The sequence below is a fragment of the Trichosurus vulpecula genome, chromosome 9 (assembly GCF_011100635.1).
Source record: "Trichosurus vulpecula isolate mTriVul1 chromosome 9, mTriVul1.pri, whole genome shotgun sequence".
NCBI lineage: Eukaryota > Metazoa > Chordata > Mammalia > Diprotodontia > Phalangeridae > Trichosurus > Trichosurus vulpecula.
This window is the reverse complement of record NC_050581.1, coordinates 2,342,984-2,369,878: the sequence shown is the minus strand read 5'-3', so window position 1 is coordinate 2,369,878 and position 26,895 is coordinate 2,342,984. Positions and strand designations below refer to the sequence as shown.

General features: G+C 39.7%; 2 protein-coding genes across 3 annotated transcripts in view; one reads left to right on the top strand and one right to left on the bottom strand.

The window, feature by feature from the left end:
• Nucleotides 1-6,005, top strand: part of NLRC3 (NLR family CARD domain containing 3) — a 45,868-nt gene extending 39,863 nt beyond the window's left edge. The window contains exons 15-17 of the mRNA XM_036739406.1: nt 766-849; nt 1,626-1,709; nt 3,676-6,005. Of these exons, the coding sequence (XP_036595301.1) occupies nt 766-849; nt 1,626-1,709; nt 3,676-3,766 (259 nt within the window). The 3' untranslated portion in view covers nt 3,767-6,005. The remainder of the gene's footprint in view (nt 1-765; nt 850-1,625; nt 1,710-3,675) is intronic.
• A 4,277-nt stretch (nt 6,006-10,282) lies between these two features.
• CLUAP1 (clusterin associated protein 1) overlaps nt 10,283-26,895 on the bottom strand; it is a 39,158-nt gene continuing 22,545 nt past the window's right edge. For both annotated transcript variants that reach the window (XM_036739143.1, XM_036739142.1), the window contains exons 9-12: nt 21,190-21,262; nt 15,432-15,539; nt 12,194-12,249; nt 10,283-10,488 (exon numbers count right to left, since the gene is read on the bottom strand). In XM_036739143.1, coding sequence (XP_036595038.1) covers nt 10,339-10,488; nt 12,194-12,249; nt 15,432-15,539; nt 21,190-21,262 — 387 coding nt within the window. In that variant the 3' untranslated portion in view covers nt 10,283-10,338. The remainder of the gene's footprint in view (nt 10,489-12,193; nt 12,250-15,431; nt 15,540-21,189; nt 21,263-26,895) is intronic.

Genomic DNA, 26,895 nt, shown 5'->3' with positions numbered 1-26,895 from the left:
ACCTTGTAAAAAACCCTCCTTTGAGCCCAGCTATTCACTCAACTACCAGCCCCACAAGTTATCCTACATCTCACCTCCCCTTCACAAAAAAAGCTGTCTACATTATATTCATTTCTTAACATGTACTAGCCGTGTGATCATGGGCAAGTCACATACCTCAAGCAAGTGCCTCAAGCGACACAGTCAAAGACTGGTTGCTGATCTGGGCTGATGAAAGGCATTTCCTTGTCACGTGTTCCCTACGCTGATAACATCACAGATCCAAACAAAACCAAAACCAGCTATCTCCATGTTGCTTGAATATTTTCGAGAGAAAATAACAACGGGATTCAACTTTGGGGTAAACAGAAGTGATCGAGCAGCCTTGCCAACCAATAAGCTTTTAAAAATAGACCCTTCTAAAGAGAAAATTTACTGGGAAACGATTACTTGAAAGTAATCTTATCAAACCAAGTCAATCTTTTTTCTCCCTGTTGACAATTTCCTTTTAAACGTCTGTACAGGGAAGAGAATTTCCTTAAGCACAGAATACATCCATCAGCACCAAGAGCAGAAACATTCACATTTCAAAGGCAGGCCGACATTGAACCGTACAAGTTACAAGTAACATCTCCCCTTTGGATAGGTGACGGAGATTCTAATGTTTTACTATCATTATTGGCGAAGACAATGAGTGCACAGGCCAGCCTTTCCCTTTTCACACTGACCCCTAAATCTAAACACTTACGCCTCACATTGCCTTCAATTTCCTATTTTCTCTGACAGCTTAAGAGGAAACTCCATTGGGGCAGCTGGAGCTAAAGCCATGGCTAATGCCCTGAAGACAAACCCCAGTCTCCGGATGCTCAAGTGAGTAGTTGCTGATAATTGGGAGGAAAAAAGGCAAGGCTGAGCAGCTGGGGGGGTCAGCAGGACTTTACCACCCTTAAGTGGCTGCTATGGATTTCCCCTATAGCGGCTTCTTTCTGAATAATTCAGACCTTTTATAAAGTGGAAGGCAGCTGGGTGGTGCAGTGGATAGAGTGCTGGGCCTAGAGTCAGAAAGACTAATCATGAGTTCAAATCTGGCCTCAGACGTTTACTGGCTGTGTGACCCTGGGCAAGTCACTTAAACCCTGTTTGCCTCTGTTTCCTCATCTGTAAAATGAGCTTAAAAAAGAAATGGCGAACCACTCCAGTATCTCTGCCAAGAAAACCCCAAAAAGGGGTCACGAGGAGTCAGACATGACATAAAAGTCTCAGCTCCGAAAATACCTACTGTGTGATCTTGGGCAAATCATCTAACCTCTTTGGGTCTCAGTTTTCTTATATGTAGAATGAGACGATTGGACCAAACAATCCCAAAGGTCCTTTCTGCCTCTAACAACCTATGTTTCTAAGGCAGGGTCCTTCTGGCCATTTGCATGTACTACACCTTAATATGAAGGGTCAAATGCACCTGGACTGTTGCTATGGTAGAGGAATTATAGCAGCAGCTGCTGCTCTATGACATCGAGACTTTTATCCAAAACCTCAGTGGACAAATCAAACCCTGAATTACATGTTACCTTTCCAGTCATATGGTTCCTCGCTGTTCTCTTGGCCTGCAAGGGTCGCTGTAGGGTTTTTTTCCATCTTTTCCCTAGTCTTCAGGAGAACTCCTTAGGAATGGATGGAGCCATCTGCATCGCCACTGCACTGTCCAGCAACCATGGACTCCAGCATGTCAAGTGAGTTGACGGTTGAAAAAAAGTAGAAGCTTAGCTCAGGGACACCATTCCCCCCTCATCCTTTTAAAGCAGTCTTCCAAATAGGACACTTGTCCATGTCAAGTCAGTTGAAAGAATAAAACAGGCCAGGTCTGAGACCTTATTAGGTGAGGCATTTATTAAGAGCTTACTGTGTGCCAGGCACTGTGCACCCTTGGATGACAGAATGTCGAATCAAGATCTTTATAGGATAGAAGGATTTCCACCAACAAAGTGAAATTAAATAGAGGTAAATGCAAAGTACTACATTTAGGTGTGCACAAAAATATATCACATAAATATAAGGGATGTGAAGAAAAGAGCCAGGATGTAGTGGACTGGAAGCTCAGTATGTCAGCAGTGTGGTGTAGTTGCTAAAACACCAACAAGAGAAAGGCAAGGCAAGCAAAAAAAGAGAAAAATTAATTTAGTCATAGTGTTTATTAATTAGAGGTATAGAAGTTAATAATAATTCCACCATAAGCTATATACTAATCAGACCACATCTGGAGAAGTGCATTAGGCCAGTTCTAGGTACTGCATTTTAAGAGGATCATTGGCCAAGGAAAGGACATCCAGAAGATGGTGAAGATGCTAGTAAAAGGTCTGGTAATCATGTCCTATAAGGGTCAGTTGATGTTAGGAATGTTTAGCCTGGGGAAGGAAGCGGAGGGGTGGGGGTTGAAGATCATTGTCTTCAGATATTTGAAGGGCTGTCATGTGAAAGAGGGAATAGACTCATCTTTTGTTGCTTCAGTGGGTAGAACTAAGGGCAGCGGTTCAGTGATAGTGGAATAGATTTGGGCTCAGTCTAAGGAGGAAATTTCCAGCAGTGTCTAGATCACCTGTCCAAGGATGCTATAAAACGGGGGTTCTAACCTGAGATTTTGGGGGTCTACTAACTTAGATAAGAAAAATTATATCTTTATTTTTGCAAACCTCTTAAGTTTAGCATTTCCTTTAATTATCATGCTGAGAAGGGATCCATAGGTTTTGCCAGACTGCCAAAGGGGTCTTGACACAGAAAAGCTTAACAATCCCTAGCGTAAAGGGATTCTTGAACTTGGTGAACTAGGTTACTTTCAAGTCTAGGTTTGTACGATGTTGCTTCTTCTGGACAGTGTGGGCCCTAGGCAACTGTCTATTTGCAAACCTTTACTAAAGGATTTGGATCTCAAAGTTTGAACAAATGTAGCATTGACAGAATGGCAACTGGAATTGGCCTGCCTTAACCTGCTCTTGCAATCTGGCTTTCCACTCCCACCATTCTGACATCAAAGACCTACTTACTGCCAAATTCAGTGGCCTCTTTGTCCTCATCCTCCATGAATTGTCTAGCATTTGATACTGTGAACTACTCCTTCCCTCTAGACGGACTGTCCTTCCCTGGTTTCTGGAACACTGCACCCTCATGGTTCTCTTACACTGTTCCTCCGTGTCTTTTGGGGGCTCCTTATCCTCTTCCTATCCCTTCAATGTGTATGGTCCCCAAGGTTCTGTCCTTGACCCTTTTCTTGTCGATGCTTTCTCTGAGTGATCACGCTAACCCTCATGGCTTTGTTGCTCTTTTCTACCCAAACTCCCAAACCTATATGCTGCCACTCCAAACCCACACTTTCGATTGCCTATGGGATGTTTCCAGAAACATCTCATACTCAACGTGTCCAAAACTTCATTTATCTTTTCCCTGAATCCTACCCCTTCCCTTCTCTTTTTCTGTTGACAGCACAGTCATCCTTGTACTTCCTGCCACCTTTGATCAGGTGCCAAGGCCTGTCGGGTACTTTTCAAGGGTGGAAATGAGATTGTTTATCTGTTATCTCCTTCAGCCTAGCACAGTGTGCTGCCCATTTATCAATTGATAATGAGAAGTCTGTTAACATGAGGTTCCACTCTTGGCCTTCTGATACAATTTTCAAGCCCTATCCAAATATGCCTTTTCTTTCAGTCTCCAGGGAAACCACATTGGAGAATCAGGTGCCAGGATGATCTCAGAAACCATCAAGACAAATGCCCCAGACTGTATTGTTGAAATGTGAGCCATAATTTCTGGTGGACTGAGCAGAACAGGGAAGAAACCAAGCAGGAAGTCTGAATGCTAAGATACTATTTAAACAAGTGATAGCCTGAAGGTCAGTGGCATGGTAGTTCTAGAAGGAAGGAGCTTATTGAGCCTCTGGAAGGAGTTTCAAAGAGAGGTCATCATCTACCTCCAGAAATGAGCATCAGTACAGGAAGAGCAATGGTTGATAACCTGCGTAAGCAGGGTAAATTCTCCTATGGATGGACTCTGGAATAGAGACCTCGTGATGAAGGGTTCAGCCAAGGGAACAGAGGAAGGTGGTTGGCCATGGGTAAATAGCTGTTTATAAGGCTCTTAAAAGTATTAACCTGACATGGGTAACAGAAGAAACATTCCTTGATTCTTCCACGCAACACACGTCTCTAAAGTCACAATTCCTCAAGAAACATGGAAAAACTGGGGAGTGGTGTGTTTTGAGATGGTTTAAGTTGTGGGGTTCTGTGGATGGAAAAGGTAAAATGGTATTTTTATTTCTCCAAGTTTTCCACCACACCAGCACTAAACAAATTATACTTCAACAACAAACACGGGGTCCTATGGACTGCAAACTCAGTATGGTAGCAGTGTGATGTGGCAACAGAAAAAAAAAAAAGCTGATGTGATTTTGTTCTGCCTTGTTAGCAGAACAACGGTGATTTACTCTGGGCCAGATAGTATCTGGAGTGGTCAACCAAGTTCTTGGTGCCACATTTTATAATGTACATGGATCATCTAAAACATGTCCAGAGCAGAGCAACCAGGATGGTGAAGGTTAAAAAAAAATACCTCTCAGGTCTTCTTTTGGGTCCAGATCTGTGATTTCATCTTAGAGGAGAAACTCCTTCCACCCATATAGACCTGCAACTAACCCATTTGTAACTTAAAGCCTTAGGGAGAGAGAGCCCTTCTGGAGGTCTTTCAGTGGCCTTAGATAATATACTAGGTTCATTGGTTTGGAGAAATAACACCTCCATTTTTGCTTTTTTGTTTCCAGAGCTCCGCAGGTAAACCACAGATTGCTTTGTCACTAAACACTCCCTCATTCCTCCTTTTAAAATGTCATATCTAGAACAGGTGAAAGAAAAGGGGATGTTTTGCTAGGAGAAGATTTGGAGGGCTGTCTTCATCCCAAAGTAGATGGATTCCATTTGATTCTGCTTGGCTCTGAAGGATAGAACCTAGCACCAATGAATGAAAGCATACAGGAAAAACCTGAGCAGAACAAAGATACTTCCTCATAAATGAAGCTGTCTAAAAAACAGAATGAGCTGCCTTAGTATAGTGCATTGTCTGTAATTATAGAGCTTTAAGAGGAGAAGACTAATGCTCCAGGTAGGGACTGCATTAAATAATCCCTATTCTAGGATTCTATAATTTTGCTCTAACACACTATGGGAATTCATGATGTATTATTAAGATATGATGATATAATGAAAATCTGTTGGGCCTCAGTAGACCACAAATGCCACTAGGAAACCTCTATACCAAAAGGCAGAGGGTCTACCAAAAAACATCAATTCCCACAAATGGTTGTGCTGCTGGAAGAAAAATCAGATAAGACACCACAGATCTTATCAATCAAATCAGTGAGAGTGCCTGTGTATGAAGACTATAAAATGATCTCATTTTTAGTTTGAACAGGAAATCATTAGGGCTAGGAAATTCCTTATAGGTAAGTACAAAAAAAGTGCCAGCCTGCTCACACTTACTTCCCTAATTGCAGCTTTCTCTGAAAGGACACTGGTATTACAAGCAACAAGGTTCTTTTTTACAATGAGATTGGCAGAAAATGTTACTTAGGTCTTCAAAGTGGGTATCTTAGTTTAGTTTAGACACCATGCTATAGAAATGTCAAACCTGGCCTGGAAACCATAATATTCAGCCACCTCTTCTTTCCTCAACACGGCATTCTTTTAAAAAATTATTTTATTGATATATTTTGTTTTACCGTAACAATTCCAAAAAACAATCCTATCCAACCCTTAAAAACGGTTAAGCAAAATTGCCTAACGTAGCTTCTGGGACTGACAGCACAAGTAACATGTTTCTATAATTTACCATTTCTTAACAAAAAGAAGAAAGTGCGCTCTAACATCAGGCATCTGGAATCAACAGTGGTTATGTTTCATATGAATCTTTCATAGTCCTCATTCTTTACAGTGCAAAAGATATTTTATTACGATCGTATAACAGTTTGTTTATCCATTCCCCAAGCGATGGGCATAAAATTTATTTCTAGCTTTTTGCTACTATAAAGAATGCTATGAATATTTTGGTACCAATGGTTTATTCCAGAAATAAAGTGAATATAAATCCAGTAATGGGATTGCTGGGTCAAAGGGGTATGGGTAGTTTAGTAACTTTTTCTTGCATAGTTCTAAATATTTTCCCAGAAGGGCTGAATTAATTCACAGCTGCCCTAATTGTCATCAGTGTGTCTTTCTTCCTACAACTTAATAATAAATTGACTTTTCATTTGCTACCATCTTTGGCAATCTGATGGTTGGGAGGAGATACTTCAGTTAATGCCATACACAAAATTCTATTTTATTATTCTCTTTCATCAATTCCTTTCCTTTCTTTTAAAACTTCTCTGGACCACTGAGTTATTCTCCAGAGAAATGGTTTAAGGAACTACTCCTAAATACAGAAACTAATCTTTGATAATCAGCTAGCCCTGGAGAAATAAACCAATGCCTTCACTTCATTAGAATAAGAGTTCTTAAGTTTGCATAAAAGACATGATAAAAAATAAACCTAGTGCTTATGTGATCATTTAAAAATAAAATCTTTTCTTTTACTGAGCAATTGGTATAAACACAACAAATTATTCTGTATGATACTTGCAAATGTGAATCATGTGGGTAGAATGATTTTTATAAGAAATTATATATAGGGTAGCAATGCAGACCAACAGCCTGAGAAGAGAAAGAAAATCAGTCTGGGCATACTCTAGGTCCCAGCACATTGGGTCCCTAATGGCACTAGCATGATCCCTGCTATCTCTCACAAGCTAAGGAATTCATTCACTTCCCAATGCTCCCATCAATGTTAACTAACGTGCCATTCCTCATCTACAAAGAACTCGATGCTAACTTACCATCACTTCAGACATTTGTTTTTCAGTTGTTTTTCCTGCAGTAGAGTTGTGACAAACATTACACAGGTGTTGATTGACATTCAATTTAACAAGCCTCTATTTAGCACCAATGATATGCAAGGCAAAAGTGAGAAGAGTTCTTGCCCTCAAGAAGTGTATGATATTCTACTGGCATCTACTGTATCTATGAACAAAGCAAAACTAATCGGCCCAACGAGGATCCCATTCACAATACTGCTCTCGTCATCTTCATATGCTAACTACACTTGCATGGCTTATAGGTTTGTTATGAAGAATAAGACATTCTTATTATTTAAAAGTGCTTAGAGTTTCTCCCATGGAAGGGTTTCACTCAGGTAGGTAAATAGTATTACTATGGGTTTCATGGTTCCAGCTACATTTGTGTCTTAAGGGATTTCTTGTTAAAGACCTTATGTTTTACGCTCTTTGAAAAAAAAAAAAGCTCCATACAGAATTTGGGGGGTGGTGGGTTTTTTTGGTCATTTTTTAAAATATAGCCACATTTTAAAATCAGGCCAGACTCCTGCAGGTATATAAGTGTAATATCAATGAAGTTGGGACTTTTTTTTACTGTTTTAGAATGATAAACTAAGTGTCTTTGATTGAGCCTTACCAGGTGCAAAGCCCCAGGCCCAAACCCCTATCTACTAGGTGCTAAGCCTATGTGGGCATGAAGCCCTCAGGGTCCTAAGGGGAGTTGCTAAGACCAGAGCCAATAGTAGGAGGCTGAGTTCTGGTCACTCAGATTTGATGACAGCTAAAGAGTTAAGAGAGAACAGAGCTATTTGCTTGAGGCTCTCACTCCTGGAGGCTTGGGACTCTGGGCAGCCACTCTAGGAGCCTTCCAGCTCACTCAGATGTTGACGCTTTCTTGGTAACTATGAATTGTATTTGGTCTGTTTATAATGTATGTTTGTAATTTATTTGTATTTGCTCTGAAGTTCATGGTGCTGGCTTTTCCCCCTGAACTAAGTGAATGATATCTGTATGTTGGATTGAAATAACCCCTTATTTGAACATTAACCCCTTAACGTTGCTTTCCTTAGTAAAGCAGACCAAAAGAACTTGTGCTGGCAGCGTTCTTGTTGGGCTTGTGTTGGTCTGTCACCCTCACAGCAGCTGCTAGCCGAATTGTTGCAATAAGCTATATTCTAGTTTTAGCACTTTGGAAAAAAATGTAATAACTCCTTGGAACCAATTAAAATTCCATGAAAGAAAAAATATTACTTCCAAGGTGTCTAACAAACTCTGGCTCGTAACATACCATGTCAACTAATTCTATTTGGTACAACTTTCTGTAGAAAACTCATCCTAGAGGGATGGCACTTAGGGAAAGGTGTGGAAAAAGCACTAGATATATAGTCAGACTACCTGGATGTGTCACCTTGGGCAAGTCTCTATCCCTCTCTATGCTCGTTTTCCAATTTGTAATAGGAGGGGATTAGACCAAATAATCTTTCAGTCACATTTTTTTGATTCAATGAGTCTAAATTGTCATATCATCTCCTAAAACTTTTAGATTTTCCATATTAATCAGGAATAAACATGAAAATCTTCTTGTATAACGGTGTATGTTTGCTAACAGTGAACTGTTATCATCATCCCTACTCTATATATGAGGAAACTGAAGCTCAGATAAGTCAAGCAATTTGCCCATTGTCACATGACTAATAAGTGGTAAAGGTGGGTGCACTTTTGGAAGAGGGGTACGGAATTGAGGCCAAGTGGTTTTGGTGACCAAGAAGAAAAATCATTGAATTGACTACCTACGTGTTTCTTACTACGTTTGTTTTATATCGGCAGTCTGCCAGGGTGGAACAGACAGTGCTGAGACAAGTCAAGAGACCTGGCCATTAGATCCTAGCTTCTGTCTCATTACTTTAGGCCCTGTGGACCTCAGTTTTTTCCATCTGTGAAATGAGTTTGGCCACGATGATCTCTAAGGACTCTTTCTCCTCAAACTCTTTTTAAAAAGATTATTTTAACAAATGTTTAACACTGAACGTCAATACAATCAACTAAATTTGCTCTGTAACAATTTACATTTTAAGTCAATTAATTTGGACGTAAGAAGTATCATAATTTTTCAGTCACTCCTATTAAGTCTTAAGGAGGCTTCTTTGTTGGTCCATTCACTCTTCTTCACTCTTCCTTTTATATGGCTGTGGTTAATGTGTACTTCATTTTTCTGGCTGTGGTTTGTTTTTCTTTTTAGCCCTGCATTATTTCAAAGGTCTGTCTGGATTTCTCTTCTTCCTCAGACTAGTCTTAATTGCTTTGTAGTATTGCATTCCATTTATGTACCCTAATTTATTTAACTATCCCGCCTCTGCACAGACAGTCCCAGTTTTCTGAGATTACATAATGCTACCGAAATCTTTGAACAGACCACTCTTTTATGCTACTGATACTTTAGAGGTTATTCTCAACAAGATTAACAGGTCAAAGAGTATGACTGTTTTGTAACATTCACTGCATGCTGACAGGTTGCTCTAAAAAAAATTCTCTCAGTTTTGAAGGTTTACAATTCCACTGCTGATGTTTTAGATCTACTGATGGGTCATCTCCTGGTCTCAGGGAAATGAAAAATCTAGGTCAACAAGATTTACAAATTTACTGAAAAAGAAGAGAGAGCTGATGAAAAGGTGGTCCTGGTTGCCTCGGGAACACAATCTTTTCCAGAAATAAGTGAGCTGAAAAGGAAGTGAAGAAAAACTGAAACATAACTGCAGCCTAATATAAAGGCTTTCAGGTGTCTTTCTCCCCTATAAGGATGTTCCAAAGGAATGGGAACCAATTTATTGAATTTCTTGTGAAAAAAAGACAGTGCGGTATAGCAGAAGGGGCCCTGAATTGGAGGGAATTCAGGAAACCAGGATATTCTACTCAAGAGCTATAGAGCCATACACAAGTCACAGCCTTTCTTCATCTTAATCTCATTCTTGTAAAATGTCTCTAACATTCTATGACTCTGTGACTGAAATGTTAGAAAAATATGTTTAAGGAAATTCCAAAGTTGGTACAGAGAGCACACGGGGAATTTTAAAACTAAAAGGAAAGTTAGACTCTTAGAAATCAGTATGTTGCCACAGTGTTCAAACCATGTGAGAGCACCATACACTGGGGGAAACTTCCTGGTTTAGTTATGTTCCTCTTCTCTTTGTGGTTCTGTGGACCTTTGGTACCTCCTCTCTGATAGGAAATAATCGAGAAATCCTGTTTTCCAAAAAGAGTATGTAAATCTATTCGAAAAATATTTGGTGGTAGTTTTGGTTCCTGTTTAAACCTCATGAAATCTAAGCAAAGTTCGAACGTCTTCAATAACAAACAGCTAATTTAGTTAAAATAATGCATCTTACTTTTCCAAACTTCTCACCATAGATTTACCCATGTTGTGTTTAATTAACATTGGGGCCAGAAGGAGTAAGCTAGAAGTCATTGTCACTCTCATCCAGCGGCTCAGGTTTCCGGGCCCTACGATTCGGCTTAGTGGGGGAGAGAGCCATGCTTTCGTCTTCCAAGTCATCATCATCTTCTTCATCATCTTCCATATCAATTTCACTGTCCTCTGAATCTTCCTGCAATAAAAGAGATGGCAAATGTAACCTGGCACCTTCTACTTCCTTAGCTAGTTAGGAAGGTTAAAGCCCAACAACCATTATCCTAACAGTTCAGAAGAAGAAAGCACTACATGGCATGGGCACTACAGGCTCCCGCACAGATGAAAGGCTCCGTATCAATAATACTGCCTTCAGTCATCAATTTCCAACCTAGTACAAACTGGATTCACTATTGTTATCCATAATGCCATGGTTTTTAGCCAATTACCCCCTGGAAATTTCTTCTTGAAAACTTTTCTTCCAGAAAATGTGCTCTTCTCTCTTTACGAGCCCAGGCTCAAGTCCTACTGGTCCTTTTATCCCTTCTCCTCTGCCCCTTTCCTCTAACATCATCTTTCATTTGCTGTTATAAAGCATGTCTCTCTGAGCCCCCAGCACTTAGCGCAGTGCCTGTGCCATTCATTGAGTGCTTAACAAATAGGTTATATCATTTATTACCATGTGATCATAGGCAAGCCATTTAACTCTGGGCCTCTGTTTCCTCAATGGTAAAAGAAGAGGACTGAAATACATGACCTCTAAGGTTCTTCTACTTATAAATCTATGATACTCTGACCCTGTTAATCTTTTTCATCACAATGAGATTGTCCTTGAGGATGAGAACCATGTCTTGCACCATATTTTAGTACTAGTAAATACAGTATTCAGCATAGTTCCTTACTTAAAGTAGGGCCTCAATAAATGTTAGATGAAGAGGATTAACTTGTGTCACAGTGGCCCACCGAGGACTAGGGGAACATGGAGGAGTGCTGCTTTCAGCTCTCCTGATGTGGGGATTAGAAAGGTGTTTCAGTGACTGACTTGATGCCTGAAAGAGCTGAGCTAGTCCTTCTCTTTGGGGATAGACGTTTCTTCTCTGTATATCCAAAGCACTTGGTTTATGTCCTTCTTATAGAAATAGGGACTGGACCTGTGATTTCACTGATAGAGGGAGCTCTACCAATGCTACTTAACCATCCTAGAGTTGCTTAGGGCATTGAGAGATTAAGTGACTTTCCCAGGGTCACAGAGTCAGTAGTGTCAGAAGAGGGGCTTGAACGCCAGCTTTCTATCCCCTATGCCAGAGATGTCAAACACACAGGCTGTGGCCTGCATGTGGCCTGAATCAGATTAAAATGTTACTGGGAAATATTTAACAAAAGAAATAAAAATACAACAAAACACAGATAATATTAACACGTGGTTTTCTAAGTTAAGGTCTAGAAGAAGGAAACCAGCTGCTTGAAGGCAAAGGCCATTTTTTTGTTTTGTCTTTGTATCCTACCACCTAGCACATTATAGGAACCTAATAAATACCCATAAAATTGCATTAAATTGATTTCTTGTTGTTATAGGTTAAGTATTATCCTAAGTAAGTTGGGGCTGCTTCCCATCTGTGGAGAGTAAGAATGGAATGACTAGTAAGTAGGGAAAGAAATAGGGCAATCGTGCTTGTCTGAGAAATGAAAGATGAGATATTAATAAGCAAATAATACATCATGTGCCAGTGACGAAAAATTCCACCAGACGAAAAGTAACTTGCTTGGCTAAGAATAATCTCCAGTCAAACTGATCACAGTCTAGATATCAGCTTAGCTTCTTCGGTTTTCTATTCTTATGAAGCTAGGCCTGGCATTTTAATAGTATAGGAAGTCAGGATGTTAAAGGATTCGTTTAAACTTACATCATCATCAGTTTCTCCACCTTGCATTGTGCCCACGATGCGTTTGTTGGGTCTCCCTAAATGGAGAAGAGCAGAAAGAAATAACAAAAATCTACTAGTTCTTAGAAATGGACTCTAACAAAGTTAGGACAGGAAGTAATCCTAGGACCTGGCCAGAATCCATCCGCCACAACATACACCTTTGTTAGAACTTGAGAACTTACAATGAAGAATGCTAGCCACCTCCAGAGAAAGAACTGATAGAGTCTTAATGCAGAGTGATGTATACTTTTTTTAACTTTATTTATTCTTCTTGGGTTTTTCTGTTTTTGTTTTCTTTTGCAACATGACTAATATGGAAACATGTTTTGCATGACGGCACATGTGTAATCTGTATCATACCACTTGCCTTCTCAAGGAGTGAGAAAGAGGGACAGAAAGAACACGGACTCAAAATTTTTTAAAAAGAATGTTAAAAATTGTTTTTACATGTCAATTGAAAAAATATTAAAATTTTAAAAAATAAATATTCCCAGAACACATCTAGTGAACAGTGAGTATGCTAGAAAATCAACTCAGCCAAAACTCCCCATTCTCAAACACCGTGGTTAACCATGTTTATTTTTTCAAAATAATTGGCAGGTAACAATACCACTTGGATCCCTAATTTCCTATGTTCCCATCAAATACCCTGTGGTATTTGATGAAGAGAATGGCTGATGTCCCATGGTGGATGGGCCCCATGGTCTGATATGAATGCCAATGGCATCGATGATCTATGAAGATATTGCAAAAAAAAGTCCTACCTTATCGTCATGCCATTTAACAGTCTAATAGGTTTCTTTTTTCTTGTCTTCTGAGGCTTTTCCCTCAACACTGGCTGCCTCCTTTATCTTTTGCAAGTGCAATGCTTGGCATACAGTATTACGTTTAACAAATGTTTGCCGAATGGCTTACTGTTGGAAGTCTTATCTTTCTCTATGAATGAGGATGCCTTTTCGGAATTGGTCCTGACTAAATGGTAGGCCTAATCCCAATTCTCCCCCCGTATGCCTTCCTCATTAGTATCATTAATTGCTTCTGAGAAAACACAAAGGTAAATGAAACAACATCATGGGAAAGGAAGAAGAGGCCACGTTGGTTGTCAGGGCAAGGAGCTCACAGTACGCAATCTAAGAGCGCTTTATGCTTGCCTCTTTAGGGAACTGTCTTGCATGCCTAGCTCTCTCCCCAGCTGTGAAACGAGTGAATGAATGGATGACAGCTGCAAGTAACTCATTAAGGTAGGAGATCGAATGCTAAACTTCAGAGTTAGAAAAAGCTAAAGTTGAATTCTGCCTCAGGCCCCTAATAAGTGTGTGATCCTAGACGAGTCACTTAACCTCTCTGCTTCAGTTTACTCACCTGCAAAATGGGAATCACATCTCCTGCCTCACACAGGAGACAGATGAAGCATTTTTCACACCAAATATCTGCTGTCATCCTAGTTACTGACAGGCCACATTCTGGCCCGGGGGCTTGCTAAGACAATGCTTCAATGAGGCTTTATAATACCATGACGGAAGAGAGGCAGCAGAGGTCTGCATCTAAATCCATGTTCTTCTCACCATGCCACACTCCCTCCCATCACCTGTCCAGACCTATACGATATGACTCATTATCACACAGATCTGTATAGAACATAATTCAAAACACGGCGTGGTGGATAGTCCAAAGAGCGCTAAATCTGGCTCTATGAAATCCGGATTCAAATCCATTTAATACGCTTGATCTCTGGCAACTCACTCATCCTCTCAGGCTCTAAAAACAAGGGGTCAGCCTTGTTTCCTCTGATGAGGAAGGCCAGAGGCCTGTGCTGACACCATTCTTGCCCTAGCGGACTGCAACGCCTGTCCCCTCCCGAAACAAGGATGTACTGATGAGGCAGAAGCACAGCATCAGAGAAGGATCTAGGGGATACTCAGTCAGGAAACTCTCTCTACCATGAAGGTCCAGACATGTTTTGCAGTTTATAACCTTAGGGAGTTGCCTGGGGCACTGAGATGAGTAGCTTGCTCAGGTCACATAGCCAATATATGTCAGAGGCAGGACTTGCAGTTGGGTCTTCCTCACCCCAAGGCTCATGTATCTCTCTCCACCATGCCATGTTTCCTTCAACATTATCCTGGAGACGGCTTACAACTGTTTTTAGAGACAGTAGAGCCCTAATTAAGAATTATTATTTATCAAGTAGATGCAGCTCACTGGATATTTCTGATGACTGTATATTCAAGCTTGGGAAAGAACAACTATATCGCCACAACAAAGACCTTAGAGAGAGATAACAGAGGGGTGCTAACGGTTGCACCATGGGTATAGGAGCCATAGGATTTTTTTAGTCATAATGGGCAATCTGGCTGCAGTTACGAAAAGTTATAGAAGTTATAGGAAAGCCAATTTTGGCTCCATGTATCTTAAATGTTCCTAAAGAACTGCTGAAAAGTGGAATGCCTTAGAGGCAGTGGGTCCCTCATTAAAAGAGGTCTTTAAGCAGAAGGTGTCATCACTTGTCAAGGATGCCATCAAAAGGATTTCCTGGGGCAGCTAGGTGGCACAGTGAGTAAAGCACTGGCCCTGGAGTCTAGAGTACCTGAGTTCAAATCTGGCCTCAGACACCTGACACATTTACTATCTGTGTGACCTTGGGCAAGTCCCTTAACCCCAACTGCTTTGCCTTCCCCTCTGCAAAAAAAAAAAAAAAGGATTTCCTGTTTGGGTACAGATTAGATGGCTGAGGTCTTTTCCAATTCTGAGATTCTATGAATGGGCAATTTGGGTGAGCTTATAGCAATCCCCTGAAGCAATTCCATTATCTGTATTTCCATTGGGCTAGAACCATTTGCCATATTTTATATAATTCTAACTTCAAATACTGTGAATTCGTGCCACTGCTTCACAAGGTTCATTATTCACACTAACTGGACCCAGATGTAGAATTAGAAAACTTGAGTTCAAAGCCCAGTTGAATTGCTTGTTAGTTTTGAGACCTTGGGCAAGTCACAAACCCTTAAGAGACATTCATCTGTAAAGTAAGGGATAATAATATTTGTATTATCTACTTCACAGAATATTTATGAGGAAAACCCTTTGTAAAGTGTAACACACTACATAAATGTTAGCTATTATTACTAGCTGGGGAATTTATCAGATTAGCAAAGAAAATCTGATAAATTCCTTTCACCCCTTAGTTAAAAGGAAGTGGCAAAAGAAATCTAGATACCTTGCATCAAAACCTCCATGGCTGTTCGTGGCTTTGATAATCGTCTCTCTTCCATCTCACTGTCAGATTCATCATCTTCCTGGATGTCTATGTCTGAATCGTCATTACCTATATAACAAAAAATGAAATGTTACAAAAATAGTTATTTCGCCTGGAGGCACAAATCAATTCCAGGATAGATCAATATTCAGAAGTAATTTGTACCTCTCAGCTTTTTTCCTAATCTATACGAAAAAGAGGGTTGGGATTTTTTTGCCTGTCAGTGTTTGACAAACAATGACTCTTTCTTAAAATAGGGAGGGACACTGGTAAGACATGTGGGCTATGAGTAATGCATTTTTGGCAAACATCAATTTGCGTATGTAGAACCCCCAAACTGAGGAGCCAGGATGCCACTGATGACTAAAAATTGCAAATTGATTTATAATAAAGAAAAGAAAACTGTGTGGTATTGGCGAGACTTCATTCCCAAATTATGTGCAGAGAACTTTAACTCTTCAATCAAGATGATAATTAGAAAGATGAAATAAGTAAGGATAGTAGTTGTCAGGATGAACTAGGCCTTTGGTTAAATAAGGGCTAAGCTAGAAAAGCAGTAAGAGACCATCATTCATAGTTTTGATCAAGGAGGAGATGGTCACTCCCAGAAGCCAATATCTGATGTTAGTGATTATATCTAATGAAAAAACTGCAAAGACAAGTCTTAAAAGTCACTTTATGGATGATTTCATAATAACCATAGTAATAGTCTGACATTCTGTGAATAATTTTTTGGATTACTGAACCTGTAGGGTTAGGGCATGTACAATAGGAATTGTTTTGATTGCAATGAAAAAGATGATCTTAAACCTACTATATAAAGAGAGAATAACTACTCTTGGTTTATCTTCTTTCATGGTCACAAATGGCTGGTTAGGGGAATGGCCTAGGAATGGCAAAGACAACCATCTCAAGATTTAGATGCTGTCAATTCTGGTTCCACATACTTCTACCTGGAAGCTAATCCTAGGGTCTGCTGACTGACTTTAATACTTTAAAAGATTAATAATTTTATCAGTGAGGGTATCCCTTCCAGTGATATAGATTGAAACCCCTTCATGACTTTTTAGATGGTGCTTTCCAAACTGATGCTGCTGAAAAGCTTCACCTGGTGGCCAAAATTCTGGTGACGAGTCTCTCCAAAGTCAGCTAGGCTAATGCTTGAATAACAAATACGAAAGTCTTTACCTGCACTCAGCACAGGCCTGGCACGTAGCAGGTGCTTAATAAATGCCTATTAAATGATTTACTGATCTGGCACAGACTTGTAGCATACACTTCCCAGAATTTGTGGTCTAGTATTATAGGTTTTGGGAACCCAGTGTAACCTCTAGACCACAATGAGGCACCAGAGGCTAACTTTGGATAGAAGCAATTGATTGTCATTGTGCAAAAACAGCCTTTGTTCAGCCACTAACTATTGTACAGTGTGATGGGGAGATAGTCATTAGCACCAATGCACTGGAAAATAATCAAGTGATTCTCTTAGAATGCCTCAGGTAGGGCAACACCCACTAAGGGGAGCTGAGGTCAAGTTGCCTCTTTTTCTCAATCACCAAGAAAACGTTCTTGTGTCCTGAGAAACATTAGCAAGAACTAAGTCCAAAAGGAAAGGCATTTTATAGCTTCCTCCAAAGACCTCAAAGCAACAAATTTAATCCATATTCACAAACATGGAGAGAGTACAGAGAAGAGGACAGGACAACGGAAATGTTGCCCAGGCTGGGTAGGGTACGCATGTTCCACGCATGCCCAGTCCTTAGCAGTGCTTGGCACATAGTAAGTGCTTAATAAATACTGACTGACTGATGCCTATGACTATCTTCATATTCTTCCATCACCCATTTTAAAATGAGACAGCAAAGTTTAGTTACTGGGTCATAGATCTAGAGTTGGAAGGGAATGCAGAGGCCAACCCCCTCGTTTTATAGATTTTCCACGGGAAAACAAAGCTTGGAGGTGTGTGAAGTGATTTGCCTAAACTCATACAAATAATAACAGATTTGAACCCAAGTCCATAAATACTAATACTAATAATAAATGCTAATAAATAAATATAATTTTTAAAACTCAGTTTAACTTTTTATTTCAGTTAACAAAATCCAGTAACATTAAAGTTATTATACTGTGCAATGTAAGTCAAAAGACACCCTAAACTTTTGATCAAAATCAATATGTACTTTTTGGTCCCAATAACTATTTTCTGTTAAAAAGAAATATATTTCAAATCAAACCATTAAAGGCTGTGTATCTAAGGAAGTTAATTAAAACCAATACGTATTTTTCCCAAATCAGTCATCAGCATCACACATTAAAACTGAAGGGCTGCAAAAATTAGACGATATGGTTAACATCGGGTGCTAGTGAGCTATGTCTACTTCTACACAGCCATCGTCACCGTAGCAGCTGAATTATATTATTTCTCACATCTCTTCCAGGTCCAACTTATGATACTTTATCACTTCGATGACATATTTCTAAAAATGATACAATCTTACAGTGAGCGAAGATACCTCCAATATAAGGCACTGGGTTCAGAAGCCACAGAATAATGAAAGCTGCAGGCCACACTCACCGGCTCCTTAGCTATAACAATACCTGCCTCTCAGGGGGATGAGGATACAGCGAGATGCTATGAAATGTCAGAATTCTCAGGTGCCTGCTCACTAGAGCTGGGGAACGGATGGGGGGGGGTGGGGCGCGGGATTTGGGAGAGAGCGCGCTCAGCTATAGAGACAAAAAGTTCTTTGTTTGGGGACTAAAGAAACAAGATGTTTTTGGAGATTTCTGGGCTGTGTCAGGAACTCTATGGACCTCTCTGTCCCCCTAAAGTTCACACTCTGCGAGTGCTGGATCCTTGCAGAGTTTTATAAATACCACCTTTGGAAATCCAAATTTTCAGTTGGACTTGACAAGTTTACTGGTAGTGCTGTTCCGCATGAATTTATGTAAAAGGTACCCCAAAACCCCATATGTATATGAGACGGCACAAGTGCCATAGGATGCCATCAGCATAAAAGGCACAAAACTCTCTGTGCCTCTCTGGAAGTCTGCTCACAAGCGCGTTTGTTGCCCCTGGCAATGAAAGTTACTTATACCACTTCAAAAGCATCCAAAGAAAGCTAGGATCTCCCATTTCTGGGTCTTCGCCTGGAATTCATTTCTTCCGCAGCTCTGCCTCTCAGAATACCCAGCTTCCTCCAAAGTTCAGCTCAAATTTCCTACAACAGGCCTTTTCTCATCCCCCAGCATTATAATGCCTTCCCCTCCTCAAATTACTTCATATTTCCTTTGTGTATATATTGCTTTATAAATCTAAGTTTCTTGAGGACAAGGACTGTTTCGTTTTTGTCTTTGTACCCTTAGCCCCTAGGATGGTGCCTGGCACACAGTAGATGCTTAATAAATGTTTGTTGAACGATTAATTGACGTGAGCAGGTTAGCCAGTCAGAGGCAACCTCAAATAGAATGACCTTTGTATTGAGTTGCCCCCAAAACTATGGTCAGGGGAGCACAGAGTAATAATTTGAGTAACAAAGCGAGTTTATAAGTGCAAGGTAACTAACTTCCAGCACAGCACCGGAATAGTTCCTTAATAGATCTGCTGGCCCTATTCAAATTACAAAAAGAAAATTTTTAATTTTATAAGCTGCAAAAGTGATACCGTAAGGAAGTGTTTGCACAAATGATGAAATATATTTCTTATGAGAACACGAGATGCAGCTTTGGATGACTCAAGACTCCCTGTCTTCATGTGTTATAGCTTCTCAGAATGCAGAGGTGAGAACATGTGATAGAGTTCCATTCACCTGCTGGAAGGCAGGGAGCTGGGCATGATCACCTCCTGGCTCCTCAGATCTAAAGTTCTCTGATTTTTCTCCCTTCAACCACATTTATGGCATGAAGGATATAAGCAACTGTCTACAGTTTGCCAGCTTTTTCCCCTAGAGAGGAATTCCTGCAGCCTATGAATGACCTGAGTTATAATGGCTGTCAACACCACTATCACCCAGAGGTACATATCTGAGTTTTGTGTTGAGGGATAGGGTGGCAAAGAAGATATTGCCTCCTCCTGGGTTAGGGCACAAAAGGGTGCCTGAAGCATCCTAATTCACAGCAGAGTGACTCTCCCTACACACAAGGAAGCAGACAGAATACTAAGAAATTTAGTCTGGAAAGAATCATGAACAGAATTCTTTCTCAACAGACATCTTCGTAACTGTTGCCCATCCCTGAGGTGGTCTAGAGTTAAAAGTGATGAAGACAGCAAAGTTCTCAAACTGAAATAATTTTTCTATAGGAATACAAACACATGCATGACTTAGTACTTTCGAAGAAATGGCAGGCATGGGGATCACATTTTAAGTTCTTTGTTCAGAAGAGTAAAATAAGACCAAAAGAGGATAGAGAAGAAATGAACTAGCCAGGGTTACTTACCTCAAACTTCTTCCCTGAGCCCTCTTTCATCTCCATCGGGTCCATGCTGTCAAGTACTCCCAGTTCTAATCTGCCTCTCCCCTCCCCATCCTCTTCCTTACTCTACCTGCCTTCCTTCACTATCCCATCCTCTGTCCCCGCCCCTTTCAATGCTTGTCTCTGTGCTATTTGGCCCTATACCCTCTGTGATTATTAAAGTATGATTACAGCCCTGTTATCTGCTGCCATCATGGTCTTTCCCAGTGAGAATCCATAAGAACTGGACATGCCATTTCATAATTTCATAAATTAATGATTGATTCACCATGTCTTACTTCTCTTACTAAATGATAAGCTCTTTGAGGATAGAGACCATGTATTCTTTATTTGTGTATCTGCAGTTCTAACATGGGGCATTGCATAAAGTAAGCACTTAATGTTTGTTGAACACTGATCTTGGCAAAAAATGCTTTGTAGTAGACTGATACAGTCCCTGGTAAACTCTCAAGTATCTTATATATCCCTTAGTTATTCTGAATGGAATTTCTCTTTCTATTTCTTCTTACTGGGTTTTGTTGGTAATACCCAGCAATGCCGATGATTCATGTGGATTAACTTTACATCCTGTAACTCTGCTGAAGGCACTGGTCATTTTGATTAATTTTTAGTTGATTTGCTCGGGTTCCCTATGCACACCGTCACATCATCTGCACAGACCGATCATTCTGTTTTTGCTTTGTCTGTGCTCACTTCCTCAGTTTCTTTTTCTTGTCTTATTGCTATAACAAGTATTAACATTAGCATTTCTATAGCTTCCTAGTACTATATGGTGTAGTAGTCGTACCAGTAGTACCAGTAGTAGTACCAGTAGCAGTAGTAGTAGTAGTGAAGGGCATCTTTACTTTGTCCCTTGTCACTCAGTTCACTCTTGGACTTCTCACAGTGAAGGTAACCTCGGTCCTTATGTTCTCTTCCTTATTGACTGGTTCCTCCCAGAACCTCCAATTTAAGGACCCTCAGGCCAGCCCTCCAGGCTGTACTCTTGAGTCTCTGAACTTTCTCTACTAAGCCTCATGAATGGCTACCTTCATATCCCTCCCACCTCCTACTACTTTTCAACTTCTTTGTTGTCTTTCCCCATTAGCTTCCTAAGGACAGGGACTGTCTTTCTTTCTGCTTGTATTTGTATTCCCAGGTCTTAGCACAAAGTCTGTCACACAGTAAGCACTAAATAAATGCATGTTTATCTGACTTGCTGATAACATCTAATGTAAACAGTTCTATCTAAAGATGGTAACCTTACTTCCACTCTTGAGCAGTCGCTTTTCTTCTTCCTTAAGTTTATTTTGCATTAGACGTAAGGTATTTTCAGCCTCCTAGAGGAAGATAACAAACAAGAATCAAAACAGTTAAGGATGAAAAAAAGTGGTTTGTATTATTCTTTAATATTTATGTATGCACCATCAATAAGATAGCCACTAAAGTCAAGAGCCCTACAAAGAGACCAAAACCTAAATTAGATAATGCATTTATTTGTGTATATACATGTACACACACAACACAAACCCTAAAAAAGTACACTTAAGTTCACCTCCTTCAAGTATTAAAATTTAGCATGATGGGATATTCCATGCCTAGAATACTCTTCCTCATCACTTCTACCTCCTGGAACCTGTATATCCCTTCAAGAGGCCTGTCTTGATTCCCCCAGTTGTTGGTGCCACCCTTCTAACCCTCAAATCACTGTGCATTTTGTATATATCTTATACTTAGTTATCTGTGAACACACTGTAGAACACAAGTAGAAAGTAAGCTTCCTAAGGGCAGGCATTATCTCACTTTCATATTTGTATCCTTAGTATCTAGATTCATTGATATTTCTTCTATTCCTACTTCACCTCACAATTTCATAAGATTATAAATTTGGAGCTGGAAAAGTCCTTAAGGACTTTTTTAATAGAACTCTCTCATTTTATACATGAGGAAACTAGCCCAAAGAGATTGATTAGATGAGTTGCCCAAGGTCACACAGGTTACTACCTGTAAGTGGCAGAGATGGAACTTAAACCTAGGTCCAAGTCCAGGATCCTGTCTCATGCACCATAATTTCATCCACAAAAGCTGTCAAGACAGTGTAGCTAGGCAGAATGGAGAGGAAGGAGGTATCAGCCTTAACTATTCAAAGCAGAAAGTTGAAGTAAAGGTACAAGCTGACTACTTGGCTGTCCACTTGGAGGTTCTGTAAGAAGTATAAGGGGTACAGGTGCACTGCTCATTCACAAGTCTCTTTCTGTTCTGTTTCCAAGGTGGAAAGGCTCATCTTAGCTGGCATTGGTTAAGTTCAAAGCTATAAAATGTCTTTAAAAGGTGTGATTTACTCCAAACAAACACATAAAGAATGGTTATGCTTCAGGCCTGTTACTGTCAAGAACAAATAAGAGACAGTTGGCATAGTCTCTCTAAAAAGATTCATAGCCAAACTTCCTCTCTCCTCAGCAGAGGACTCATCCTTGACTCATGTTATTAATGGAGAAAACAGAGGCTACACACACTGTGAGCTCCCTCTTCTCTCCCCCTCCTTCATTACTCAGACCCTCTCCTCTTCATCATTTCTCAGTCTCTCCTCCTCTGCTATGATGAAGAGGAAGGCCTTCTCCTGGCCTAGGCTAGCCTCTCTGCCTGATCCCACTCCCTCTCATTTCCTCTGGGAGTTTACCCTGATCATTCCTTCTGTCATCTTCAATCTCCTTATCCCCTGGATGTCTTGATATCCCCATCCTTACCCTTTCCTAGCCCTGCCCTCTCAAGTTACTGACCTAGATCTTTTCTCCCTTTCACAGCCAAACTCCTCAACATGGTCATCTTCCCTTGTTGCTTCTACTTCCTCACCCCTCTACTCTCTTCTTAATCTGCTGAATTGCAATATGACCTCACCATTTGACCAACACTGTCCTATCTAAGCTTTACCTCAACAGCTCAGTCAAATGGCCTTTCCAACTTGACTTCTTTCCAGCTTTTGACCCTACCAACTACACCCTCCTCCCAGATGCTTTCTGTTCTCTTGGCTTCTTAGACACTACCCTTTCAGCTCTTCCCTTACTTTTGTGACCACTATTTCTCAGTACCCTTTGCTGCTTCATTCTCTTCTGCCACTAAGGCTCTCTCTCTTTACCTCTTCTCTCTCTGGGTATTCTCCTTAGTGACCTCATCAATTCCTAAGGCTTTATTCTATGCAAATAACTCCCAAACTTATATATTTGCGCAATCTTTTACCCGAATTCCTGTCCAGTGTCGCTGTCTACTGGTATCTATCTCTACACAGATGTACCCTAGGCATCTCATGTCCAAAAATGGAACTCCTATCACATATTCCACATAAAATGAGCATTTCCGTATACACAGTAGGAAAAAGAGGAATGTACAAGAAAACGCAGATCTCTATTACATAGTGCTTTCTTTTCTTTCTAAGTATGTAATAGATTCAACATGTAACTTTCAAAGCTATCCTGCTTATCAGTAATTATCTTTGGCTTCCTTTCTGTTCTTGTCTATTTTTAAAATGACTACCTTCTCTTTCTGTTCTTTTTTCTTTCTTTAAAAAAAAGGCTTTGCCAATCTGATCAGCCTAAGGTGGTGCCTCAGAGTTGCTTTAATTTGCGTACTTAATCAGCAATTTGGAACAATTTGTTGATAGCTTGGATTCTTTCCTTTGAAAATTTCCAATTTATTTCCTTTGACCATTTGTCTGTTTAGGAATGGTTCTAATAAATTTGAATCAATTCTTTATATATCTTGGATATTACATCTTTTAAAAAAAAAAACTTGCAGCAAAGATTTTTTTCCCTAGTTAAATGTTTCTAATAAATTTGAATCAATTCTTTATATATCTTGGATATTACATCTTTTTTTAAAAAAAAAACTTGCAGCAAAGATTTTTTTCCCTAGTTAAATGTTTTTCTTCTAATTTCTAACTGTATTAGTTTCATTTGTGCAAAAATTTTAATTTTATGTAATCAAAATTGCCCATTTTATCATCTATGATCCTTTCTATCTCCTATTTAGTCATAAGCTTTCCTTCCCTTATCTATTATGAAATTTATACTCTTCCTTGCTCCTTTAATTTGTTTATGATAGGACTTTTTATATATGTCATGTATTTACTTAAAACTTATCTTGACAGTTAGTCTATATACAATTTCTATTAGACCTTTTTCTAGTTTTCCCAGTACTTTTTTTAAATAGTGTGTCCTTTCCTCAATAGTTGGAGGCCTTTGGGTTTATCAAACACTATGTATACTACTATGTTTGCTTCTGTATTTTGTGTACATAATCTGTTCCACTGGTTGACCTCTGTATCTTCCCCTCTATGTTTTAACCAACACCAAATAGTTTCAATAATTACTGCTATGTAGTCTAATTTGAGCTCTTGTACGCTAGCCCCCCTCTTCCCCTCTTTTTTTCATTATTTCCTTTGAGATTTCTTCACCTTTTTTCCTCCAAATGAATTTCATTATTTTTTCCAAGACTAAAAAGTAATCCTTTGGTAGTTTGACTGATATGGCACTGAATAAGTAAATTAATTTAGGTAGGATTGTCATTTTTATTATGTTGGCTCTGCCGATCCAGGGGAAATTAGTACTTCTCCAAATATTTAGATCTTTGTTTTATAAAGAATGCTTTTTATTTGTATTCACATAGTTCCTACATGTATCTTAGCAAGAAGAAGTCAAAATATTTTATATATCGCATAGTTATTTTGGACTTTCTCCTATTTCTTGCTGTTTCATTTTGCTGATAATATAAAAAAAATTGATGATTTATTTCCTACAACTTTGCTTAAGTTATTGGCTGTTTGAAGTCATTTTAGTTGATTCTCTAGGGTTCTCTAAGAAAATGATTGTATCACCTGCAAAAATTTCTAACATATTTTCTCCAAAACCTATCAATTCTCAAAACTTCTCCACCTCTGCTGATGGAACCACTATCCTTCCAAACACTCAGATTGGCATTTTGGAGTCATCATCCTTGACTCTTCTCTCTCCCTCAACCCTCACATCTAATTAGCTGAGAATCACTGATTTTGTCTCCACAATATCTCTTGTATCTATTGCTTTCTCTCTCAACACATACAGTCTCAATCCTAGTTTGCCTCTTGTCTGGATGGTTGCAGTAGGCTCCTACCATAGGAAGAACCAGGCCTCTGGTCTGTCCCTTCTCCAAACAGCTGCCAAATTGATATTTCTAAAGTATAGGAATATCCACGTCGTTTCCCTGCTCAAGAGGCTTCAGTGGCTCCCTACTTCCCTGAGGAAAAATACAGACTTCTTTTTTTTGGAATTAAAATCTTTCAGAATCCAGCTCCAATCTATCTTTCCAGATTGATTTCATATCAAGGGAGTACCCTTCTACTCTGTTCCAACAAAACTGGCCTACTTCCTAGTTCTCCACCGCCCACCTCCACATAGCTTTATAAAGGTTGTCTCTTTTCCCACCTCCAAGTCTGGGGATCTTTCCAAGGCTTTCCAAGGCTCACCTTCCCTAGATGCCTGGAATTACTTTGCACAAAGTGTTTACTTATTTGTGTCCGTGTTGTTTCCCCCAGTAGAATGTAAGCTCCTTGTGGGAAGGGACTCTTCCTTTTTTATCTTTGTATCCTCAGTACCTGGCACTTAGTAGGTACTTTAAAATGCTTATTAAATTAAACTGAGTTTTCATCATCAGTGACAGAAGAACGATTCTATCTGGACTCTCACAGCTCAGCCCCTGATGTGTTCCATAAGGAACCAGAATGGGTACCTAAGACCACCAAGCTGGGAAGACCAAGCGCAAACTAAGAAACTACACGCATGGAATGATGCAATCTCGAAGGCATTAAAGGATCATTTCTTAGGGAGAGAAAGACGCCAAAAGAATTGAAAACATCAAAGCTATTACTACAGGGGAAAAAGGTGACCACAAGGACATCAAAAACTATTCAACTAATTACCCACTTTCTTATCTTTATAATATCTTTATGAGCTATATTCCTTTCAAGGATATCTTGGTGAAAATATGTGAAGAAAATACATAAACTTTTGTAAATGATTTTTTTTGCAGAAGACCACATCTTTAGAGTAACACACCTGACTGAAAGGTGCAGACCATATACAGTCTCACTGTGCTTTTGTTTGTTGATAATAAAAAAAAAGCATTTGACTCAATATTAGCAAAAGGTAGCCTTAAAAAAGACCTTCCTACAAGGGGCCTTTTGTGAATGTTAACGACAGATTCCTGGATAAATGCAACCAGGGTAACCCTGTTTACTGGCCCCGTAATTATTGATCCATTCTCTATGTAGCTACCAAATTAATTTCCGAACATGCACATCACTTCCATAATAAAAATGAAACAAAACAAAAAGCTTCAGTGGTTCTCTGTGGTCTCTAGCATAAAATACGAACTCCCTCAGCCTGGAATCTTGGGCCTTCCACAGTTTGGCTACCACCTCATGTTCCAGACTTACTTCTTATTCTCACCAGATTGGTTTATTAACTATTCCCCAAACTCCACATTCCATCTCCAGCCACTATGTTCTCACATAGGCTGCGTTGTTCCACGTACTCCCACTTCAATTCTGCCTCTCAAAATTCTTAGCTTCCATCAAAGTTCAGCTAAGTTGACACTTTCCACAAGAAGTTTTCCTTGCTCCTTCTAGGTGTCATTGCTCCTTTCCTCCTGAAACTATCTTGTATTTATTTATCTGAGAGCATGGAGTATTCCCCCTCCCCCAATAAAATGTAAACTCCTTGATGGCAGGGACTGTTCTTCATTTTGGTTTTCATACCCCTAGCCCCTAGTACAGTGCCTTGCAGTAGGTACTTGACAAATGTTTGTTGGAGCTGAATCAACATCAAAAGCAAGATATAAAACAGGGAGGTGTATGCTTGCCCAAGGTATTTGTCACTGTTATGGTGCCTTGAGTCCAAATGGAAAGGAAATTCTTTAAGGATGATGAAATCTTCCATGTGCT